At 46.5% G+C, this 25,597-nt stretch overlaps 1 protein-coding gene across 1 annotated transcript in view; it reads right to left on the bottom strand.

Moving 5' to 3' along the window:
- The window catches only part of LOC144685481 (SH2 domain-containing protein 3C-like), a 151,562-nt gene that overhangs the window by 82,483 nt on the left and 43,482 nt on the right, over positions 1-25,597 (bottom strand). The window contains exon 4 of the mRNA XM_078550038.1: positions 11,919-12,609. Coding sequence (XP_078406164.1) covers positions 11,919-12,609 — 691 coding nt within the window. The remainder of the gene's footprint in view (positions 1-11,918; positions 12,610-25,597) is intronic.

The following is a 25,597-nucleotide window of genomic DNA, read 5'->3' as shown; positions in this document are numbered from 1 at the left end:
TACACTCTGCCCCCTCCTCCAAGTCATTAATATAGATAGTAAGTAATTGAAGCCTTAGGACTGATCCTTGTGGTACTCCACTAGTTACATCTTTCCAACCTGAAAGAGACCCATTAATCCCGACTCTCTGTCTTCTGTGTGTTAACCAATCTTCAATCCATGCTAATGCATTACCCCCAAAACTGTGAGATCCTATCTTGTGCAATAACCTTTTATGTGGCACCTTATCGAACGCCTTCTGGAAATCCAAATACACTACATCTACCAGTTCCCCTTTATCAACTCTGCTTGTTATATCCTCAAAGAACTCTAGCAAATTTGTCAAACACGATTTCCCTTTCACAAAACCATGTTGACTCTGTTTGACTGCGTGAAGCTTTTCTAAATGTCCTGCTATTTCTTCCTTAATAATGGACCCCAGCATTTTCCCAACGACAGATGTTAGGCTGACTGGCCTACAGTTTCCTGCTTTTTATCTTCCTCCCTTATTGAACAGAGGCGTCACATTAGTGGTTTTCCAATCCACTGGGACCCTCCCAGAATCCAGTGATTTTTGGAATATTTTGATCCAATGCCTCTACTATCTCTGCAGCCACTTCCTTTAAAGCCCTTGGATACAGGCCATCAGGTCCTGGCGACGTGTCCGCCTTTAGTCCCATTAGGTTGTCAAATTCTATGCCCCTTGTGATAGAGACTGTTGCAAGATCTTTCCTCCCATTAGCTCCTTGCTTATCTGATATCTTTGGGATGTTTATAGTATCCTCCACCGTGAAGACCGATGCAAAATATAGGTTTAAATTATCTGCCATTTCCCTGTTCCTCATTATCAATTCTCCAGTCGCATCCTCCAAGGGTCCCACGCTTACTTTAGCCACTCTCTTTCTCTTTATATACCGTAGAAGCTCTTGCTGTTTGTTTTTATATTTCTTGCCAATTTACTTTCATAATCAATTTTCCCCCTCTTTATTAGCTTTTTAGTCATCCGCTGCTGATTCCTAAAAGATTCCCAATCCTCTGGCCTACCTCTAGTTTTCGCTGCTTTGTGTGCTTTATTTTTTGATAGGATGCTCTCCTTGACCACCTTTGTTAACCACGGGTGGTTCATCCTTCTCATCGAGTCCTTCTTTTTGACCAGGATAAATATAGGTTTAGTCTACTCAGTTTACTGGACTACTCCATCAACCATATCCATAGAATGGACAGCACATTCAGGAGAGGTGGGGAGGTAATTGGGAAACAAATCTAAAGAAAGCCTTTTCTCTCATACCAACTTTTGGATTAATTGCAATTCATTTGTTGTTGCTGTTGCTTTTGATGTTGCAGCAGCAATTTCCATTTCTATAGTGCCTTTACTGTAGAAAGATGATACACGGTGCCTTTACGGAGTAGTTATTAAAGCATTCAACTCTGGACAGCAAGAGACTTACTGACAATCTCACACAGACCACCGATCCAATCTTGACAAAACATCTCTTCAAATAATTGCTCAATTCCCTTTTGAAAGCAATGTTTGAATCTGTCTCCATCACACTCCCAGGCAGATCTGCATTCCGGATCCTAACCGCTCTCTGAGGAAAATAGCTTTTCCTCATGTCACCTTTGGTTCTTTTGCCATTCACCTTAAGTGTCCTCTGGTTTTCAACCTTTTCGCCAATGGGAACATTTTCTCCCTATGTACTCTGTCCAGACCCCTCATGATTTTGAAAGCTTCTATCAAGCCTCCTCTCATCCTCTTCTCCAAGGAGAACAGCCTCAGATTCTCCAAAACCATCCGCAGCCCTCGTCCCTGGAACCATTCTCATAAATCTTTTCTAATCTGGGCAGCTTTGAATTTTCTGAGCTCTTTATCATTTTATGCAACAGTTGGATTAAGATGTCTAACATGGGATGCAGCCTGGATACATGCAACCAACCACAAAGGAGACGTTCCAAGAAGACTTTGGCAAACCTTTATTTTAAACAAAAGAATTCCACACGGTCAGCAGTTTCACTTAAGTTCAGGAAAAATGAGTAATTCCGCTTCTTCAAAATGCTTTAAGGTTTATGCTGACTCAAGCACCAAATGTACACACATGCGGCCCAGAGGCAGTGAGCTACCTGCTCCCATTCCAGTGCCTTGTTTTTATTTTCACTGTTTTCTCAGTTCATTTGTGCTCTTCCCTATCCCACACCCTTCTACTCCTGAAGGCCTGAGCTCCCCACAGTTCTACCACTTCTACTATCTCCCTCGCTGGGCAGTGGAAATCTGGAACGCTCTCCCCCAAAACGTTGTTGAGGTCAGGGGTCAACAGAAAATTTCAAAACTGAGATCAATAACTTTCTGGTTGGCAAAGGTAATGAGGGTGAAAGGCCCAAGACAGGAATGGGCAGGTTGCATTATGAGGAAAGGCTGGACAGGCTAGGCTTGTATCCACTGGAGTTTAGAAGAGTAAGAGGCGACTTAATTGAAACCTTTAAGATCCTGAGGGATGTGGAGAGGATGTTTCCTCTTGTGGGGGAATCTAGAACTGGGGGTCACTGTTTCAAAATAAGGGGTCGCTCATTTACGACAGAGATGAGGAGAAATTTTTTCTCTCAGTGGGTTTTGAGTCTTTGGTACTCTCTTCCTCAAAAGGCAGCTGAAGCAGAGTCTTTGAATATTTTTAAAGCTGGGCTAGATAAATTCTTGATTAACAGGGGGGTGAAAGGTTATCAGAGGTAGGCAGGAATGTGGAGTTGAGGTTACAATCAGATCAGCCATGATCTTATTGAATGGTGGAGCAGGCTCGAGGGGCCGAGTGGCCAACTCCTACTCCTAATTCGCATGTTCGTATGGACATCTAGATGGAGTTAAGTTGCAGGCCTGCAATGGCCTAAGTGAATGGCAGAACAGACTCGAGGGGCTAAATGGCCCACTCTCACTCCTATATTGCATGCTTCTTCAATGTCAGCAGATAATCAGCCTTTTTGTGTGGGGGCGGTGGCAATGTTTGGGAGGGAGGTCACGACCCAGCCAAGCCCTGTGTTCATTCAACGTTCATAGTCACAACAGGGGGTCCCTGGATAGGAATCAGAAACAGAGGAGTAAATTTTCTCAAAGGAGGTGTGCAAGGGGTCCTCAATACACCAACACTCGGTGGCGCGTCTGTTATAGGGAGACACTGGACATTTTGGAGGAGATGGGTTCGGGGCCTATGAGGTGGCAGGCAATTAGGCTCATTAAGATCCTTGTTAACGGATTTTCCACTCAGCCTCCAGTCTCCCGATGCGACAAGTGGCAGACCAGCCGCCTGGGTGTAGGCACCGAGCGGTAGGTTAGGGCGCCAGCACTTTAGGCAAGTCTACAGGCCCTCCCTGCATGCCTGGCTTGGAGTTCAGCCAAATTCTGCCCTAGAGAAAGATTGTGCCACCTCTCCCTGTGCACCTCCCCGCACCTCCCAAGCCCTGGCACCCGATAGTGGTGACCTGGCTCCTTTTTCTGTTTTACTAATACATTTTTAAAATGTTTGTTGTTGAAAGTGTCCTCTGAGTTACTTGACTGCATCTGGGTGGTCCTACATAAGAACATAGGAAGTAGGAGCAGGAGTAGCCCATATAGGCCCATCACCTACTTGGCCATGGCTGATCTTGGGCTTCAACACCACTTTCCTGCCCACTCCCCATATCCCTTGGTTCCCGGGGACATCAAAAACCTGTTTGTCCTCTGAAGTTGGAAGGTCTCTGATTGGCACTCGAGCTTTGAGAGCCTGCCCGCCACCCATAATTGGACAGGGAAACTATTTCTATGCCAATTACGGGCTCACACACTTGAAAAATCAGCCCAGAAACCCCAGCTGGTCTTTCCTTGTTAACTCAAGAGCTCTGATGTCAACTGGAGGGTCCCAATCACTTACCCCGGCTGAGATCAGTTAACGTTGTACAGATTGAAGGCGGAACCTTCCTATCCATCTGTTTCTGCTAATCGCTATTTTAACCAACCGGGGTGTCAGCAAGCTGCTCGTTTCTTTGAACATCAGCGGAGGCTTTGATCTGTGTTAACTGATCTCTCCCAAGTCAGCTGTAGGGTCACTGTAATTGGTTCAGGCACCATGCAGCATGTTATCCTATGGCATATATGTGATCAGTTAAGTCAGCATCGATCAAACCCATGACCTATTTGGCCTAGAACATAAGAACACAAGAAATAGGAGCCAGAGTAGGCCCTTCAGCCCCTCGAGTTTTCCACTGCCCTCTGAGTGAAGAAATTCCTCCTCATCTCAGTCTTAAATGGCCTACCCCTTATCCTGAGATTATGTCCCCAGGCTCTGGACTCACCAGCCAGGGGAAACGTCCTATCTACATCCACCCTGTCACGCCCTGTAATAATTTTGTAAGTTTCAATGAGATCAACTCTCATTCTTCAAAACTCTAGAGAATACAGACCCAGTTTCCTCAATCTCTCCTCATAAAACGATCCTACCGTCCCAGAGATTAGTTTGGTGAACCTCCGTTGCACTCCCTCTATGGCGAGTATATCCTTCCGTAGATAAGGAGACCAAAATTTTCACAAAACTCCAGGTACGGTATCACCAAGGATCTGTACACTTGCAACAAGACATCTTTACTCCTATACGCAAATCCCCTTGTGATAAAGGCCAACATACCATTTGCCTTCCTAATTGTTTGCTGCACCTACTCACTAGCTTTTAGTGACTCATGAACAAGGATACCCAGGTCCCTTTGGACATCAACACTTTCCAATCTCTCACCATTTAAGGCGTACTCTGCCTTTCTGTTCTTTTAATCAAAGTGGACAATTTATTCACACTTATTCACATTATGGGTAGAATTTTCTGCCTGTTGGGCGGGCCGTGAGGGAGTGGGCGCGGGTGGGCACGGACCCGATCACCACCCGTGATCGGGTCCGTGTCGCCATTTGATGCAGCCAGTCCAGTGCGAAAAGCGGCTCCTGAGGACAGCGGGAGTGGGTGGGCAGCAGTGGGTCTGCTATGACTGCCGGGTCCAATGGCGACCCAGCGGCCTGTTTAAAAGAGCTCCTGCAGCCTTGCAAAGGCTGTTAAACATGACCAGCAGAAAGGCTCCCCAGAGCGCTGCTGGTGAGCAGGCCAGGCAGGAGGGTAGGGCAGGGGGGCACTGTGCCCCTCGCTTCTCAGGCGATTGCCTTGCTGCCCTCCTCGAGGAGGTGACAGCACAGCAGGAGGTCCTCATTCCCAGGGACGGGAGGAGGAGACCCCGCCACATGACCAAACGTGCCTGGGAGGAGGTGGTGGAGATAGTGAGCTCCTGCGACGTGGTGCGATGCACCTGGATCCAGTGCCGCAAGTGTTTCAACGACCTCTTGCACTCGGGAAGGGCGAGTACCATGTTGGCACTGGTCACTTAACCCAGCAGGTAGGCTTTCCACCCTGACCACCACCCCTCCCAACTCTGAGTGCAGTTACTGCACTGAATCATTGACGGCATGTGTCCTGGGTGGGCCAGCAGATATTGCCCATGCCTAGGTCACCCTGAGAGGGTGGTGATGAGATGGGTTCTGCACCTGCAGCATGTGGTACAGTGACACCCACATGACTGTTTTGGGGGCAACCTGGAGGAGCTGCACCTAGGTGCAGTGCTGGAACTGCAAAACATGTCAAAGCCAGGGTGCTGACATGCTGGGAGGGGAGCTTCTAGGTGGTGTTGGCACCGATCCATCTGCTGCCCTTTGTGTTCCACCTGTGCCACCTTGCTTTGCAAGGTTAGACCGGGTGGTGCCTAATGTGATGTTGGCAGCATTTGGCCAAGGGGGGGTGGGGATCAGGCCTGGCATCTTTGTGTGAGTGTGCGGCAGCTATGGGGTGAGGAGGCACTGGAGCCCTGCAATGTCCCAGTCTGGCTGGAGTGGGATGGCAGGGAAGAGATTCCAGGCACAAGTAGCACTAATCAATGCCCTTCTCTCCTTTTTGGGAGAAGAATGTACATAATGCCGCTGAGCGGGTGAGGACTGGCAGAGGGCCAGCCCAGTTGGCCATCATTACCAGGTTCGAGCAGGAGGCCCTGGATTTGGAGAGGCGCCATGCGCCCAGGTCCACCGGTGTCAGTGAGGCAGGGGTGCCAGAGACAGGTATGTTTGCCCAGCACTGAGGTCACCATTAGTGTCCCAGCAGCCATGGTACTGCTGAATGTTCAGTGATTGAAGTTTGCAACATGGCTTAACCATTGCTTATGGAAGGATGAGCGCATAATGATCCGGGGGACGGGGATGCATATTGACATTATCTCCAGGTTAACTAATCAAATGTCCTTGTTCTTCCTTTCAGCATCAGCGGAGCAGGGCCAGGAGGAGGAGGTACAGGGGCCCCCCTCTCACACCTGAGCGCCCTAAAGTCTCTGACCCACCAGCGTCGCACCATCTCTGCCAGGCAGGCACCAGCACAGATCCTAGCACCTCGGTGGGAATTAGATCATCGGCTAGTGTCCCGGGGCACAGCAGTGAGGGCACTTCACAGTTGTTGGAGGAGCTGGCGGAGACAGAGAGTGCCCACGGCACCAGCAGTCGGAGGTCTGCAGGGGACCAGCCACATGCTCAGTCGGTGGCCGATGATGAGCCTCTGGAGTCGTCCGTGAGGCAGCAAACGCTGGAAGTCCAGCAGGGTGTGCGGGAGAATCTGGGGGAGATACATGAGGCTATGCTTGGCTTGGTCTCCGTGGTGGAGAGTCCACGTGGACCATCACCTCACTTAATGAACTTAAGGAAACAAAACGACAAAGGTGTTAAACACCACACCAACTAATCATGACCTCATTGCGGGGCAACACAAAAAGCGCCAGTGAGAAACTCGTGGTGTGCCTAAGGTGCCTTAAGTTTACGCTTTCGGGTGCTACGTCTAGGTGCTGTCCCCTCGCTGGCCCAGGGGCAATGAGCCTCATGTCCGAGCGCCATGCATCCTCCACGAAGAGAGCGGCGAGTCTCGTGGAGAGGCTCCTCCAGGAGACCAATCAGGGCTTCCTGGCGATGTGCTCGGACCAGCAAGCCCTCACATCGGCATTGACCTCAGCTGGTCAGTGCCAGTGTTGGAGATGGTCTGGGCACTAAGGTTCCCAGCTCAGTGCCCAACCATCCACGGTGAGCAGGGAGGTCCGAAGCGACCTCACGTTGGTGCAGCAGCTGCCTGTCATCTCTGCGGGCTCCTCTCAGGGCGTTCAGCAGCTCCTCCACCCCTCTGCCAGTGTCCATTGTATCCAATGAGGCTGCAATGACTGGGGAGATGCCATCTGTGGAACTGGCAGCTCCCTCCCAGGCGGGGCCATCAAATGCACCATGGGCCAGAGGGCGGCCCCCAAGGTCATCGAGGCCAACAGGACAGCACAGTGAGCAGACTGTCTCAGATGCCACTCCCAGCGAGGGGACAGCACCTAGACGTAGCACCCGAAAGCGTAAACTTAAGGCACCTTAGGCACACCACAAGTTTCTCACTGGTGCTTTTGTGTTGCCCCACAATGAGGTCATGACTAGTTGGTGTGGTGTTTAACACCTTTGTCATTTTGTTTCCTTAAGTTCATTTTGTTTTTTATTAAATTTAAACATGTGACCATGGCTAAGGGTGCCTCTTTTCCTCTGCAGGTGGATGGTTACCCATGATGTTACGAGTGGGTTGTGTCACATTCAGCTTTATTGACAAGGCCCTTAGTTAATGTTCCTATCCAGGCAGATTTTGCACTCAGGTATTGAGTATGGAGCCTGCAGCACAGGCACTTGGAGGTCCATCTGTGATGTGCTAACTGAAGGTTCATTGAATTAAAGCCTCCCGGGTGTCCCTGCCTCCCTGGAGTATGCCTGGGTCAGCGTCTACCCCCTCAGCATTTCCCTGTGCGTGTTCATCCTCGGACTCACTGCTGGACTCATCGTGTGCAGCCGCAGCCACTGCATCGACGTCTTCTTCGTCCACAGCGCCCCCCCTTTCCAGCGCAAGATTGTGCAGAGCGCAGCATGCAACCACCATCACCGAGACACAATCTGGGGAGTACTGGAGTGCACCATCTGAACAGTCCAGGCATCGGAAGTGCATCTTGAGAAGACTGATGGTTCTCTCCACCACAGCCCTTGTGGAGCCATGGCTCCTATTGTACCGCTGCTCAGCTTCTATTCTTGGATGGCAGAGAGGCGTAATGAGCCACCCTATGAAGGGATAGCCCTTGTCACCCAGCAGCCAACCTTCCAGCAGGGCTGGAGCACTGAAGAGCCCCGGCACCTGGGAGTGTCTGAGGATGTAGGCGTCATGGGAGCTGCCTGGGTACCTTGCACAGACTTGTAGAATCAGCATCCTGTGATCACACACTATCTGCACGTTCATGGAGTGGAAGCCCTTCCTGTTGACAAAGGCACTGGGCTCACCTGCTGGTGCCTTGATGGCCACATGTGTGCAGTCTATAGCACCCTGGACACGGGGGAAGCCAGCAATGGCTGCAAAGCCTCTGGCTCGCTGTGTCTGGCTTGCCTGATCCCAACAGAAGTGGATGAAGGTCAATGCACACCTGAGCAGAGCGTGTCACCTTCTTGACACAAGTGTGGACAGCTGATTGGGAGACACCGCAAAGATCACCCACCAACCCCTGGAAGGAGCCAGAGGCGTAGAGGTTGAAGGCAGCTGTGACCTTTAGAGCCACTGGCATGGGGTGTCCACCCACACAGTTAGCAGAGATCTCAGGGCCAATCATCTGACAGATATAGTTGACTGTCTCCCATGAGAGATGGAGCCTCCTTCGGCACTGCACCTCAGACATATTGAGGTAGCTGCTTCGCTGCCTGTATACCCTGGCAGCAGGATAGGGGTGTCTTCTGTGGCCCCTTCTGCCATGGTCTTCCTGTTGGCCCTGCACCCCTTGTGCCTGTGCCTCTCCTCCCAAAGGTGGCTGCCCCGGAGGCTGAATGTGCACTCCTGGCCTCCTCCCCCTTCTGGCCCTCCCTTCCTCCTCACAGGAGGTGCCTCCAGTGGAGAGAACAACTCCCATTCCGCAGGCTAAGGGAAGGCTTCCTGAAACCTGCAGGCCCCAAAAAGGATCTTCACTGTAGAGTGCTGACCTGAAGGTTGCGAGTCCTGCCCAAGGATGAGTTTCGAAGTATTTCTGCTCATGCAGGCAAGTATCAGTAACTTTCCAAATTAAATATCTGACTGAGCACATTCACGGCCCCACTCACCCCTCTTAACCCGCCCATGGATGAGGTTTATACAAATGTGTCCTGCCCATTGCGCCCGTGTGATGACCTGAAAATCGCACGGACCCTGAAAAATCACCGTCAATTGGTGCCTCAAGGGCCTTAAGTGGCCCCTTAATTAATGGCGGGCGCACATCGGAGATTATCGCGCGCCCGCCCACCAAAATATCGCGGTGGCGTGCCGTGACAGCGGGACACTCGCCCGACGTCACCACGCGTCATTTTACGCGTCAGTGTGCGGCAACGGCATGCCAACGGGGAAATTCTGCCCTATACTCTATCTGCCATGTTCTTGCCCAGTGGCTTAGCCTGTCCAAGTCCCCTTGCAGCCTCCTTGCATCCTACTCAGAACTCACATTCCCACCTAGTTTTGTGTCATCAGCAAATTTGGAAATATTACATTAGATCCCCACATCCAAATCATTTTTATAGATTGTGAACATCTGTGGCCTCAGTACTGATCCTTGTGGTACCCCACTAGTAACAGCCCGCCATCCTGAGAATCACCCATTTATTCCTACTCTCTGTTTCCTGTCTGTTAACCAATTCTCAATCTCAGTAAATTAACCCCAATCCCATTTGATCTAATTTTGTTTACTAACCTCCAGATTATGAAGTATTGAAGTATTTCTGAAGTAGTTCGCTCCTTAAATAAGGAGACCAGAACTGTACACAGCAATCCAGGTATTCCAGGTGTGTGGTCTCACCAATGTCCCGTACAGTTGTAACAAGGGGGATGGAGTATAATCGTATACCCCATCCCCCTTCTAACAAAGGCTTGCATGATGACCAGTCACTGGACTGGAGATCCAGGAAAATTCCTTTGTGGACACTGGTTCAATTCCCGCCACAGCAGCTTGTTCAATTAATTCAATTAATAAAAAAATCCAGAGTATAAAGCTAGTCTCAGTAATGGTGACCATGAAACTAGCATTGATTGTTGTAAAAACCCATCTGGTTCATTAATGTCCTTTAGGGAAGGAAATCTGCTGCCCTTACCCGGTCTGGTCTACATGCGACTCCAGATCCACAGAAATGTGGTTGACTCTTAACTGCCCTCTGCAATGGCCCAGCAAGCAACTCAGTTCAAAAGCAATTAGGGATGGGCAACAAATGCTGGCCTTGCCAGTGATGCCCACATCCCATGAATGAATAAATAATTTTTTTAAATCCGAAGAGTCTAGGGCTCCTTTTGACCCCTGGCTGTAGATTCTACCTGCTCCTTTCTGCCACACTCTTCCTCGAATGTAATTTAATACATTCTTTGCAACATAGAGCTTTACTTTGTGGACACAGATCCCTATGTCACCAGGAAAAGCACTGTTTAATCAAACTGCAAGTGAGACAGATTCCCAAATCTGGACTTCTGATTGGCTCAAAAAGGTGAGGATATACCAGTTAATCAAAGGTCAGTGCCTCTCACTAACACATGAATAGGATTTAGGAGGGGCTCCTTTAAACAAATCTATCCTCAATTATTGGATTCTATTAAAATGATCCTGGATGGTTTGTACCACAGGATGATGGATACGTGAATGAGGATCATCAGTGAGAACAGCTGAGCCTGTGTTGCTGAACTTCTTCAAAAAGGAGCTGAATAAATATCTGGTGAGAAGGGGATTGAGTGTTACAGCTACAGATTGTGGTGATGAAATACTCCAGAAAGCATGATGGTTCCTGCGCTGTTTGGATACAGTGGGTCATCCACGGCTCAGTGGGTAGCACTCTTGGCTGGGCGTTAGAATGTCGTGAGTTCAAGTCCTGCTCCAGGGTTTGAGTGTAACAATCAAGGCTGACACTCCATTGCAGTACTGAGGGAGTGCTGCACTATCAGCGGTGTTGTTTGTACTGAGGGAGTGCTGCACTATCAGCGGTGTTGTTGTTTGGATGTGATTTTAAACTGAGGCCTTGTCTGCACTCTCAGGGGATGTTAACGATGGCACTACGAACATACAAATTAGAAGCAGGAGTAGGCCACTAAAGTAAGAGTAGGAAAGTTATCCCCCAATGTCATGACCTAAATCAACGTCACAAAAACAGATCATCTGGTCATTATCATGTTGCTGCTTGTGGGAGCTTGCAGTGTGCAAATTGGCTGCCATGTTTCCTACATGACAATAGCGATTACACTTCAGAAACTTCATTGGCTGTAAAGCACTTTGGGATGTCCTGCGGTTGTGCAAGGTGCTATATAAATGCAAATCTTTCTTTTTGCTTTATGGGCGTCAGCAGGCCAGAGTTGAATAGTAGGAGAGATGGGTGAATATACTGCACACTTGCTTGATGACTTCACTTATCAGGATATGAAATGTGGTAGATTGATCTGATCTTTAGAAGGAGAAGGTTTGAACGGCTTGAAAGGTCTTTCCTCACTCTATAATTCCTCGTGTTCTATCTTACAAGGAATCCAGAATAATTGAAGTTTAAGATTTACAAAGTATTAAAATAGTGTAAAAAGGTGCCATTTGATGACTAATTTGTCAAATTAAGGGCAGAAATTAAACATAGTTAAGATGATATTTTACTCCAGAACATAGGCCTCAGCAGCTTTAGGTAGGCCTCCCTTTTATCAGATGCTTCTTCACAATGATTATGTGATGCACAACACAAAGGGAACAAATCAACTGTTGGGTTTTACCATAGAAATTTTAAATGGTTAAAGTGCAATTTTCTTGGCATTTGAGATTAATTGTGCAAAATGGTACAAATGGAGAAAGACCAGAAATTAACTTGATGATCATACCTGTCATTGACCAGCTCACTCTTGCTATCAACGATTTCTGATGATGTTGGATTAAGCTGTCCAGCCTCGTCTCTAGCAGAAAGTGCTTTGGTCTGACCATCTCCATTTCCTGGCTCGCTTAATTTTCTTGGGAAATCCACGAGTCCTGGTTCAACTGGCTTGGACTCATCACTCATATTTTGAAGAGCAGTTGATTTGGGTGAGGAGTTGGTGGAGTTTGACATTGCTGGTTTAGCATCCGAGAACAATGGCTTTGAACAACTGGGACTTGGGCATCCCTGAGCTGGTTTGGCTTCCTTGTCTGACTCGCCCAGGGCAGGTACCTTTTCTGGTGGCTCATTTTGGTCACTGTTTGGCAATGGTGGCAGAGGTCCCAGCCTACTCCTTCCTGCAGCCTGTCCATCTGAAGTACTGGTAGTTTTGACTGGTTTCTGCACCCTGTTAGAGTTTCGGCGTGGCATTGTGCCAATGTAGGTGTACATTTCACTTGAGTGGGCATAGCTAGGGCTCCGTGGTATAGTTTCCAAATCGTCCACTGTTTCCTGTCCTCTCTCTGGGTGAACCTGGAGGCGCAGGTGGTTCTCTTTCAACTGTTTCTTCTTCTCATCAATTGAACTACCTGAAGATCGTCGTAATGACAGGCTGCGCGGGATGCTGGTTAAACTGCCGAAACCCTTAAACTTAAAGAACTCTGAAACAGAAGAAATAAAGGATGCCTAATTAAAAATAGACGAAAATACAGAACAAGAGGCAACCATTTAGCCTATCAATCCTGCTCCTTCCACAGACTATGTATAGGATGTCCTGGCCAATATTCAAGCAACACCTAAAATAGGTACAGAGCTAACGTTTCGAGTGCGTATGACTCTTCATCAGAACTGGTGAAGAGTCATACGGACTCGAAACGTTAACCCTGTCTTCCTCTCCACAGATGCTGTCAGACCTGCTGAGTTTTTCCAGCTATTTCTGTTTTTGTTTCATATTTCCAGCATCTGCAGAATTTTGCTTTTACCTAAAATAGGTAATCTGATTGTTTGTTTCATTGCTGTTTGGGGGAGCTTGTGTGTGAATTGGCTACTGGGTTTTCCTACATTTACAGTAGTAACTATGCTTCAGAAGTACTTCATTGGCTGTAAAGTGCTGTGGGGTGTCCCGAGGTTGCAAAAGACGCTATATAGACGCAAGTTCTTTCTTTCTTTCTTTTCAATATCATGAACAATGCCCCCACCATGTTTAACATTGGATATTTGACTTAAAAAAAAACCCAGAATGGTTAGAATGTGGCATTCACTGCCACATGGAGTATTTGAAACAAATATCAGAGATGCATTTAAGGGGAAGCTAGATAAGTATATAAGAGGGAAAGGAATGGCAGGCTATTTTAATGGGCTGAGGTGAAGTGTGGTGGGGGGAGGTTTGTGTGGAACATGAACACTGGCACAGATCAGCTGGCCAAATGCTAAGTTTTCACCCTGTATGTTCAATGTAATTCTATCTGATATGAATACTTCCTGACAAAGACAAGTCAACCAAATCAAAACAGAAAAGGCTGGAAATACTCAGTTGGTCTGGTAGCATCTGTGGAGAGACAAACAGAGTTAAAGTTTCAGATTGTGCCCTTTCCTCAGCACATTAACATTTACTCTGTTTTTCTCACCACAGATTCTGCCAGAGTTGTTGAGTATTTCCAACATTTTCTGTTTTGATTTCAGATTTCCAGTATACACAGTATTTTGCTTTTGGATTACTCTATAATACCCATCCATTCCGGACTTACATTATTAAACCTTGGTCTGCTGCCCTCTGCAGCCAACATTCCCCATGTCCCATTTCAGCAGCTAGAGGAACCATCATGACCCATGACACAAACAGAAATACCTGGAAAAACACAGCAGGTCTGGCAGCATCGCCAATTCTCCACCGATGCTGCCAGACCTGCTGAGTTTTTCCAGGTATTTCTGTTTTTGTTTTGGATTTCCAGCATCCGCAGTTTTTTGTTTTTATGACCCATGACACGTTTGATCAGCTGAGTCTGTACATGTCCTTCCCGGCCAGATCCTCGTCAAAAGAACAATTTTGTTAAAATTAAAAGTCGATGCTGTGCCCACTTCTCAACTGAGGTTGATGGGACGGGGCGGGGGGGTGGGAGGGTGGGGGGTTGGTGAAGGGAGGGGACATGTATTTCTTCCTATCTCCAATGTCATTTGAAGTTGGTGTCTCTTTAATGTTTCGGTTTTTGTTCAGCCTAAATTAGGATTGAGGGCAGAGAGCTATGGGCATCACCAGCTTGAGGCAATGGGACGAAGCTTGAAGGTCAGTGGCTTCATCTGCAAGTCATGCCTGAGGTTGGTATTTTACTGGGATGCCACTGACGGGTCATATTTTCCCCCCACAAACGAGAAAAGCTCTCTCCAAAGCTTTCCAGGTAGTCACTGCTCCTCTAAAGCACGAGGTACACCCGAATGGTTGAATGTTCTTCCTCAATTCCTGCTTAACGCGCGTCAAGATGTTCACTGGTGACTTATCGCCAGGATTCCCCGTAGCGCTATGGGGAACATCTTCAGCTCCTATTGTGTGAGACTTCAGTCCCTTAACGTGGAACACCAGAAAGATTTGCATTTATATAGCGCCTTTCACTTCCTCTGGATGGTCTCAAAGCGTTTTGCAGCCAATCAAGTACTTTCAAAGTGTAGTTATCGTTATACCTTAGGAAAAAGTGGGGAAACCTGTGGGCTGAAAGGTAAACAATGGAACATTGCCTTTAGGAATTTTCGGCTAGCAGATTCGATATAGGAACATGGGAATTAGGAGCAGGGTTAGGCCATTCGGCCCCCTTGAGCCTGCTCCGCCATTCGATAAGATCATGGCTGATCCGGTTATGATCTCAACTCCATTCCTGCCTGCACCCCTCCCCCCCCTCCCCGCATAAAACCCTTGACTCCCTTGTCTATCAAACATCTACCTATAGGAATGTAAGAACTCCCTGAACATGAGCAGCCTAAGCGATATGGGAAGCAAACACAGCACAAGCAACCCTGTACACGTTTGGAGTATTGTAGCCTAGTGTTAATGGTACTGTAAAAGCAAGCAGTAGTTGTGAGTTCGCCATGGTTAAGGTATGAATTCAATAAAAATCCGGCAACTTGTGGGCAAACATCAGAAGACTAATGAAAGCTTCTGGGGTGTTGTAAAAACCCTACTTGGTTTACTGATGTTCTTCAGAAAGAGTGTCTCCTAACCAGTCTGTGCTGCCCATGACTCCAGTCTGTCACAGTGTGATGCACTGGGGGTACCTGGGGATGGGTAATAAACGCTGCCTTGCCAGTGTCACCCACATCCCCAATAAATTTAGTATAAGAATATAGAACCTTGGAGGGAGCTTTCCTGTTAGTCCTGTGAGTGCCGATGAACTGTTCGGGGATGGGGGGGGTGATTCCGCTCGGTTTAAATGAGTTGCTGAGGTTTAGCTCTTTCCCACCCTCACAGTTCCATCCCAGGAAGAGTTGCCATTGGAGGGGGAGGGGAGCGGGGAAGCCAGAAACAAAACCTGTGTCAGCAGGCGAGAGCTCCACAGCAGCAGGAGCCTCAGTCCATAAAACCAAACACAGGAACAAAACTAGTCATAAGAAATCTCTTGCTAATCTTCTAACGATATCTCACTGCACTTTTCAGTTTTTATTAGTGGTAAAGGCCTGTTAACAGACACAAGAGGGAAACGTGGTTCACATTTAAGTTACAGATGAAAGGCCTTCCCTTTAATCTCGTTCCAGATGCTGAAACAGCTGCCGCATATTTTTTAAAATGTTTTATTGTTATATGTTTTTTTGACTCTCCTGAGCCTCCTTGTGGCTAGTCAGAGAATGACAACGGCATTGCTTCTCCTGCCCAGCTGACCACCCCTAGAACAGCTCAGCTTACCTGATCTGTCTCTCGGGGATTTATAGGTGAGCTAACCATCTGGAACAGAGATATCAACCCGTGCGTCCCCTCAGGAGCAGTATCCAGAAAATAAAGCAGCGCTACCTTAAAAAATCATATATTTTTGGTTTTGAAATAATTGGAAGAGAAATAGGATCCACAGGATATCTTTTTGTCCAAGATAGCGCTTCATACAGAAAATCGACTGGTTACCTTTCTTTCAATGGCTTTGAGCATCTTTGACAACTCAGCTACAAGAAGTGGTGAGGAACCGCACCTGACACCCTGATTGTAATATCTGAACTTTAATGCTGATCTCAGCCAGGGTGTCGATGAGGGTGCTATAATTCTCTTTAACACCTCAGCGCTACGAATGCTATAAAACCACGCAGGGTCTCGCTATTTCCTGCTCTCTGCGATCTTTACTGGTAAGACATGGGTGAGGCTTCATTTTGACATTAGGCGTTAAACAGGCGGTATCGGACCATCTGCTCACCACGCAACTCTCCGAATTTATATTTCCATTGAAGTCAGGGGAACTGGAAATCGGGATAGGCGTATAATAGGCGGATGATCCAACAACACCCCGTTACATTATCGCTGAAGGTGATAATGGCCTGGAGTTTGTGGTCAGTGATGAAGCTCCATCCCTGGTGAGAGTGTCACCTCTACCACTGTGCAATGGTACTGCAACTGGCTGGAGTAGTGACCTGCCTAAGGGCAGGTTCTCTCCTCATTTCTCTACACCCCATGTCTTGCGCTTTCCTCTTCAGTTGCCTTTAGGAGCCTCCCATTTTCAGTTTCAGGTTGTCTAACATCATTCTCTTTCTCCCTCTTGGTCCACACCTCTCTAATCTTCCTTCAGTCACCCCCCTCCAGCGAGCTCTCATACCTTGGAACAAAGTCAGTCCAACCTTGCCGCATTTTCCCGATGATATTCCCGAGTGATCTTTCCAATTGTAGCTGATTCCACCGTTCTTTGCAGGGAATTTCTAGCATGGAGCTGGCATCAGGCTGTCCAAGCAGCCAATCACATTAAAGGCTTTTTACAGAACCCTCCCACCCCGACCCAGGAAACTAAAAGCACTAAAATGAAATAATTTTCAAAAACTTATAACACTGAACAAATTAAAGGTCATGGGATTTGGGACATGGGTAGGAGCTGAAATAATGTTAAAAGCCTTATTTTTAAAATTACTATAAAAAAGCGTTTGCAACATCTACCAATTAATTATTTAAAGGTACCCCTTGATTATGAAAATATTTTTTTCAGGGCCAACTCTGTTGTTCATCAAAGTTTATTAATTACATCCCCCTTAAAATCCAAGTTACGCCTGATTGGACAAGGTGTAACTTTTTAAGGGGTTTCGAATGGGGATGTGAGGGCGGCAAAGTTGAAATTCTCACTAATTTCAGTGGTTGCTGGTTCTGAGAGGGAACCATGACATAGCCTGTGTCAGGGCGATACTGTCACCCTGAGTGACAGACGGCAGCTCATGATTTCCACGCTCACCTGCACATGCCTGACATCTTGAAGTTACCATCAGTTTCAGAGGGATAATGACTGCTAACACTGACTGTACCCCCCCCTCCCCTCCCCCACTCCCCTCCAACACCCACCTCTCCTGCCCCAAGCAAAATCCAGGGCAATACATAACGTAAATGGAGGAACTTGTGTTTTAAAGAGAGTTGGTTTCAAAATAAAAATCGGGGAGGGTTTCGAATGAATGAGTTGCTTTCTCATTCATGAGATTCATTTCAGGCAGAGCTTTAACTCCCTTTAACTCTCTGCCTGTTGAACGGCCTCTCCAGGTCTGCCTTTGGCCGAGCTGTGGTTTTATCCTAACTGAGGCCCTCACAGGATCTGTAGCAACCCACCCCCAGTGGGTCTGGACCCCTCAGAATGATAAATAAATAGAATTTTAAAATAATATCAAACCGAGGCTATCACCCTTTTGCCCAGTAACAGCAGAGCACAAAGCCCAGGAACAATGACCTTTAACAATCTGCTGAGGGAGAGTGGAGGTTACACCTCATCGTTTAACCATATCTCCCCACCCAACTTTAATGTTGTAAAAAGAAAAAGCCCAAACCGAAGGGACCCAGTTATAAGTGGCCTTTCCGGGTTCTGCTGCCTCTTCAGATGGAGGTAGTTCTGTAAGGTGCCGGAGCGCCAGTGCTATAAAACTCAATCTGTTCACATTGCGAGGCAGATTCCCCAGCACCGGCCGCTAACCACTGTTTGCAAGCGCAATTTAAAAGCCAACAGCGTGCACTGGGGTAAGAGTTCTGCGGGCTTGCGCTGGTTTTCAACACCTGTCCCGCGCGATGATTCTTTGCCTGAACAGCAAGGTCAGCCAGCTGTTCAACTGTGGAAGGCAGTCCTGTTCCCTCCTGTCCTGTCCAGCAGGGTGTCACTGGATCACTAGGGGGAGGTGGTGGCCTAGCGGTATTATCATTGGATTAGCGTTTCAGAGATCCAGGGTAAAGCTCTGAGGACCTGGGTGTGTATCCCACCACAGCTGATGATAACCATGAAACCATTGTTGTTTGTTGTAAAAACCCACCTGATTCACTAATGTCCTTTAGGGAAGGAAACCTGCCGTCCTTACCTGGTCTGGCCTATATGTGACTCCAGACCCACAGCAACGTGGTTGACTCTTAAATGCCCTCTGGACAAGGGCAATTAGGGATGGGCAATAAATGCTGGCCTAGCCAGTGATGCCCAGATCTCATGAGCAAATAAAATGTAAAAATCCCCATCAGGAGTAGGGACCCTGAGGCTGAATTTTGCCCCTCCAAGGCCAATTATGGTGCTCCCCGCTAACCTCAAATCGCTTTACAAATTTCATTCACTCATGAAATTTCCAAAAAAAGAAACATTTGGGTTTTATCGGCAGCTGTGATATCCTCTGTGTATTTGAAATTCTGACACTCCAGTAGAGGCTAGGGGAGGGGGGTCAGGAAATTTATTAATTAGCTAGTGAGAACTATCTATGGTTGAGGGGGAGAAGAGAAAGTTGAGAAGTTCCCAGGGTTTGGGAGTTCAGTCGTTAGGGAGCCAGGAGAATTCAAATGCTCTCAGTTATTTCTGGATCGCATTCCAAACAAGCATGTGTGGTTGATTATGAGATGCCTGGTGCAGTTTAATGGTCTATTCAGTGACTTAATGACATCTTAAAATAACAATCAGTCTATGGGACCCCTGTTTAATGGAAATGATGTAGTTTGGGAATGATGTTATGTTTGTTTCTAATTATGGGCTTCTCAGTGGCTTTGAGGTTAAAGTTGTAAGGCTGCATGGAAATGTACATTTTTTTGTAAGGATTCAGTGACAAGGTTAGAGTTTTCCCAGCCAGTTCTCATTAACCCTGACAGGGTCCCCCCGTGAGCAGCAGTCAAACATCTGTAGACACAAGGGGAAGAGAATACTTAAACCCACCAAGGGAAGGAAGAATTGATGGCAAATTACCCCTGGATGTTGTTGCATATCTTCCTGTAATGGGTTAAAAAGGTAGAGCTGCATTTAAATAGCAACTTTGATGCCCTTGAGATGTCTCAAAGCCCTTTGTGGCCAATTAAGACTTTGGAAACTGTACAGACATGGCCATTTGGCCTGTTGTGTCCATGCTAGCTCTCTGAAAGAGCCACTCAGCTAGTCACAACTCCCCCACCTTTTCCCCATTGCCCTGCAATTTTTTTCTCTTCTGATAATTGTTCAATTCACTTTTGAATGCTACGATTGAAGCTGTCTCTACCACACTGATCCTGGGGTTTACCATTGACCAGAAACTGAACTGGACCAGCCATTTAAATACTGTGGCTACAAGAGCAGGTCAGAGGCTAGGAATCCTGTGGGGAGTAACTCACCTCCTGACTCCCCAAATATCTACAAGGCACGAGTCAGGAGTGTGATGGAATACCCTCCACTTGTTTGGATGAGCGCAGCTCCAACAACACTCAAGAAACATGACACCACCCCGGCAAAAGCAGCCCGCTTGATTGGCACACCTTCCACAAATATTCAGTCCCCCCACCACTGACACACAGTGGCAGCAGTGTGTGTGCCATCTACAAGATGCACTGCAGAAACTCACCAAGGCTCCTTCGACAGCACCTTCCAAACCCGCAACCACTACCATCTAGAAGGACAAAGGCAGCAGACACATGGGAACACCACCACCTTCAAGTTCCCCTCCAAGCCACACACCATCCTGACTTGGGACTATATTGCTGTCCCTTCACTGTCGCTGGCTCCAAATCCTGGAACTCCCTCCCTATCAGCACTGTGGGTGTACCTACACCAAATGGACTGCAGCGGTTCAAGAAGGCAGCTCACCACCACCTTCTCAAGGGCAACTAGGGATGGGCAATAAATGCTGGCCTAGCCAGCAACACCCGCATCCCATGAAAGAACTCTCAGGCAGTGAGCTCCATATCCTAAATCACTCGCTGCTTAAAAAGGTTTTTCCTTATTATCAGACCCAGTGTAACACTCTTGGAATTATTAAAAAACAAACCTTCACCCAAATGAGCTGACTTTGTATATTTGTGACATATAACGTTGCTTTGTAGAAATAACAACAACACATTTTGAGCAGAATGTGTATATTATACTGGTTTTTTATACTAAATAAATTGGATGCGTGGTAGGTGTGTTGCTTATTTTAGCACTCCAGCATATTATGGTTTGATAATTTAAAATCATAATTTTCACTAAATAAATTGAATGATAAATAAGCGCATTGTTGTGTCAGCTGTGGCTCAGTTGGTAACACTCTTGCCTCTAAGTCAGAGGGTTAGGGTTATCAAATCCTGCACCAACATCTAGCTTGACACTCCAGTGCAGTACAGAGGGAGTGCTGCTCCATTGGAGGTGCCAACTTTTGTATGAGACATTCAACTGAGGTCCTGTCTTCCCTGTTAGGTAAACGTAAAAGATTCCATGATGCTATTTCAAAGGCTTATCCCTGGTGTCCCACTTAGTATCTATCCTTCAATCAACATCTAAAATACTTAAAAAAAAGAAACAGATTGCCTGGTCAAATTGTCACATCGCTATGCATGGGAGCTTGCTGTGCACAAATTGGTTGCCACGTTTCCTACATTATAACGATGACTATGCTTCAAAAGTACTTCCTCAGTTGTAAAGTACTCTGGGACATCCTGTGGTTGCGAAAGGTGTTTTATATATATGCAAGATTTTCTTTTTTTTTTATTCATCGGTTTGAATTAAGCAACATAACTAGCAAAACAAAATGGGGTTTACTGCTAGAAAGTGAACTAACCAAATTTCAATTAAAAAAACAATGAATGAAAAGGAGTTTACTATTGATATTTGATACACAGTATGTTGCTAAGCATTTAACACTCTTGCACATTATTACGTAATCTGAAGGGTATATAATGCTCCCGTATATATTGGATATTGCAGTCAGTAGGTTATTATAATAACACACTTGTGTTACTGGGTATAACATTCCAGTATATTGTGTAGCACAGTGTAGGTATAATGTATAATAGGCAGAATTTTACATCCAGCGGCCGACCTGATTGGGCGTAAAATAGCGCGCGATGTTTCGGTCGGCAGCTGCACACGAGAGTCGGCAGCTCGCCCACTGGCAATTTTGAGGCCAATAAAGTATTAATTAAGAGGGATTTTTCCTCTGGATGTCCAACCTTATGGTTGGCGGGTGGGTGAATCGGCCAGGCGGCCTTTGCATATTTGAGGGAACCTCATCCAGGGGGCGGAATGAGGTTTCCGACATTAATTTTAAAAAAGTGCTTTGACATAATTTTTATCATGTGGCTGTTCATGTGAGTGAGTCCTGTGTGGGGACACGTGTTCCAGTATTTCAACATCTTTACTTCTGATTTTAAAGCTCTTCAGCTGCCTGAGGCAGCTCTCTGCTTTCAGGGCGCTTTCATTGTGCGCTCCCCCCAGCCCCCCGCGGCCTGCGCAGACTTCAGCGCTCACCCTCCTCCCGTTCCCACCCCAACAGCGCCGGAGCCGTTCAGCGAGCGTTTCGTGCTGGCTGGCTGTTAATTGGGCAGCTCGTGTGAAATCGCGGTCGGGGGGGGGGATCCGATCGCGGGCGGTGGGCCGTTTCACAGGCACTCCCGGGCCCGTCCGCCACACACCCACCCCCGGCGACCCCGAAAATCCTGCCCGTTATCATGTTAAAAGCGAGTTTTTGACCTACAGGGGAAAGGTTTGAAATTGATTTTGTGTTCTAAACCTCGGTTCGAAGCGCAGACAACTGCAACTGGGGAACGTGCTTGTGAAACGTTCCTCACTTTTTTCTTGCTGTCTGAATCACATCAAAATGTAACCGAGGTGGAATTTGATTGCAAGTATCGAGTGCTGAGCTCAGGGAGCTCAGAAAGCCCAAGGGGGCAAGCGCCATCTAGCTGATCTCTCTCTCTCTCTCTGTTTCTTCATGCTCTGGGCACCAGCTGTCTTCAGCAAGATAATCGCCAGAAATACATTTCCTGGCTTGCAAAACAGCTGCAAGTACATTCCAGTGACATACTTTACCACGTTTACAAAACAGCGTGTTACCTCGCACTGAACGGTCACCCAGCATTATGAAATCCAAACACTGATACGTATAAGTTTCAAGGGTTCCTTTCTCCCCTCCCACCAACACACATCGATGTATATATGAAAAAAATTGCAAACATTACAATGATCATTTTTCTTCCTCACTGGCTTTCCTTTGACTATTTTTGGTCAAACATGGAGCGCTGATTATATTATCAGGGAAACTAGCTGGGTGCAGTTACTAAGCTGCATGGGTGAGGTTTTGACTTCTGCTGTGTCTGTTAATTCATCTCTCTCACACCGTCGAACTTCAAGCTAGGCAATCTAATGATGTTATCATGCTACCACCGAGGGAGTGCTGCACAGTCGGAGGTGCCATCTTTTGGATGAGACATTAAACTGACGCCACCCATCTGCATCTCGGGTGAATGTAAAAGATCTCCTGGCTCTATTTCGAGGAAGAGCATGGGAGCTCTCTCTGGTGTCCTGGCCAACACTTATCTCTTAACCAACATCGCTAAAGCCAATTATCTGGTCATTATCACATTGCTTGTCATGAAGAGATATTAATGTTTATAATGTTATTGGAAATTATTGTTAAATTGGAATTGTAGTAGGGTCTGTGTCTATGTGTGCCTGTGTGTGTCTTAATTGGATTAAAGCCAGCTAGTCTGGGTGCTTTGATGTATAGTAGTTTTGAGATGTTAATTAGATAAACGTGAGGAGGAGAAGGTAAAGTGTAAATTTTCATTTGTTGAATAAACCATTCAAATGAGTAAAATCTTGCACCCAGCTGGGAGATGCCAACCAATGTGCTTATATTACTAATAAAATTGGTGGACTGAAAGGGTATTATTATTAGGAGATGTAAAATTAAAAACCTAGTAATGCAATGGAAAATTTACATTCAAAGGAAAAGCTAGGTATAAACAGAAAGGAGTTTGTGTGTAAATCAGGGGCATTTAAGATCTAACCAGCCTGTAAGCCTACAACTGCGTCTGCAAAGGAAACAAATTGCAAGGAACCTCATTTTGAATTCGTAAGGTCAAATGTGCTTTGCCTGGTATCTATTTAAAGTCTATGGGTTACTGTTGCCTTGCTGAAGATTTACCTGGGAGTGATTAATTTGGAGATTTGTTTAACAGCTGTTATGGTAGTAATTTCTAGAAATGTGTATGTGTTTAATCTGTTGTTTAAATGTTTAATTTAGTTTTATATAAAAAAAACCCTCTTGAGGCTTGGTGGTCTTATTCCTTAATTCAGAGCTGCATCTCAAACATACCAATTGAAAATATAGGTTATGGTAGTTGTTCAAGTTTCCCTCTGGGATTTAAACATCTCAGCCTTTACCAACTGCTGTGTCACAACACCACTGTTTGTGGGATCTTGCTGTGTGCAAGTTGGTTGCTGAGTTTCCTTCAACTACACTTTTAAAAAACACTTGATTGGCTGTAAAACACTTTGAAACATCCTGTGGTCATGATATAATAGCAAGTTCTTTTGCATTTTTAAATCAGCATCCAACATTTTAATTAAAATCTTTTTCTCTAACCAAGGATGGAGGAAGACGTCAAGTGTGAACCTTGGCCTGTGTTCAGTTAACTGATCTCACCTGGCGAGGATTGACCTCAATGGGTGTCACTGGGTAGTGGGTAGAACTATGGTGGATAATCTTTCCCAGTCCTATTGCCACCCACCCTATTGTTAACCTACTGGGGCATTAAATCATAGTACAAAATGGGTGATAGTGAATCAAAGTCAAACGAAAAACTAAATCAAGGTGAAGTAAAAAGACAAGTTTCCAATTCACTCTGCTCTGCCTGCCCAGACAAACGTTGACCCTATTGTACCACATGAGCTGTGTATTTACTCACTGGGTCACTGGGTGGAGCTGGTCTCCCACAGGCTCTTGATGACCAGGGTCAATGCATGAATGACAATCTAGAGGGGTCTGATTGGGGCAGTAAAAGAAGGTCTACATCTTGTTTTGGTACTCATTGCATAATGCTACTTTAAATTAAAGATAATAAAGATTGAACTGAGGGGCCAGTAGAAAGCAGAAGTAAAATGTCACAGTGCAGACCGGAGTAAACAGAATCTAATCTCAATAATGCATCAATGCTCTGCTTTGCTATTAATCTCCATCTCATCTTTTTCTGATTCCTTTTCTCTCAGCTATTTTCTGTCTGTTTCTCTACCTAGCTCTCCCTCTCCTTTGTTCTTGTCCACTTTCTGTCTATTTTTCGGCATGTTTCTCTCTCTCTGACAGCTCTGTCTTTGTATTTGCCTCGCTTCGTCTGCCTGTCTCTATCCGGCTTTTCCTTGATCTGCCTAGCTCTGTTTTTCTTTCTCAATCATTCCCTCCCTATAGTTTTGATTGCTTGTTTTTAAAAAAATTTTTAATGTGCATTTGCAATTTTTGAAGCCATGATACGCATTAGACCACATCTGTACATTCATTTTACCAGTTTTGAATTGAATCACTAACTAATTTGCATACAAGAATCCAAGCCCGCTGTATCAGAAATAGTGTGGCCATTGTTAGGTTCCTTTTCTTAGTATCTTTTGGTTTTTCCTTTCCTCCAGAATGCCTTCTGTGATTTAAAAATAAACAGGTGACCCCATTTCCCTTGTGAATATTGTCCTCTCTGGCTCTCTGGTTTCCCCGTCACATTCCTCCATCCCAATAGCCCCAACATCCCCCCCCCCCACCGGGAGCTGAGAGAAATGTGTCTTTCTACAGTATTAACCCTTTGAAGGTGCACGGATTCTGCGACGGGCATTTCACACACGTCCCCAGGTCAAGAGCGCAAGCGAGAGGTAGGCACCTGGTAAAATGCACAACTGCCCATTCCAACCTGCTCCCAGTATCTGCTTTCCATTTATTTTCTCAGGACGTGGACATCTGTTGCCCTGAGAAGGTTTTGGTTCTTCAGATAAGACCGTTATTAGTAGGATCCGAGCCGGTTGATGAAGCAGAAAATCAAGGCACAGAGCTTTTCTTAATTGAGAGAGCTTATTGACTTGTTCAGTCTCACATCTGTCCTCCCACATGCCCAGTGTCCCAGCTATACCCTATTTATATGCGACCCAGTGAGCCCTCTTATCCCGCCCGTGGATGAGGCTTATACAAATGTCCTACCTGCCTGCCCATTGCGCCCGTGCGCAGACCCGAAGATTGCACGTGCGCCGAAAAACTGGTGTCGATGGGTGAGTC

This window comes from Cetorhinus maximus, chromosome 10 (assembly GCF_964194155.1).
Source record: "Cetorhinus maximus chromosome 10, sCetMax3.hap1.1, whole genome shotgun sequence".
In the NCBI taxonomy this organism is placed as follows: domain Eukaryota; kingdom Metazoa; phylum Chordata; class Chondrichthyes; order Lamniformes; family Cetorhinidae; genus Cetorhinus; species Cetorhinus maximus.
This window is presented reverse-complemented; position numbering and strand designations above follow the sequence as displayed.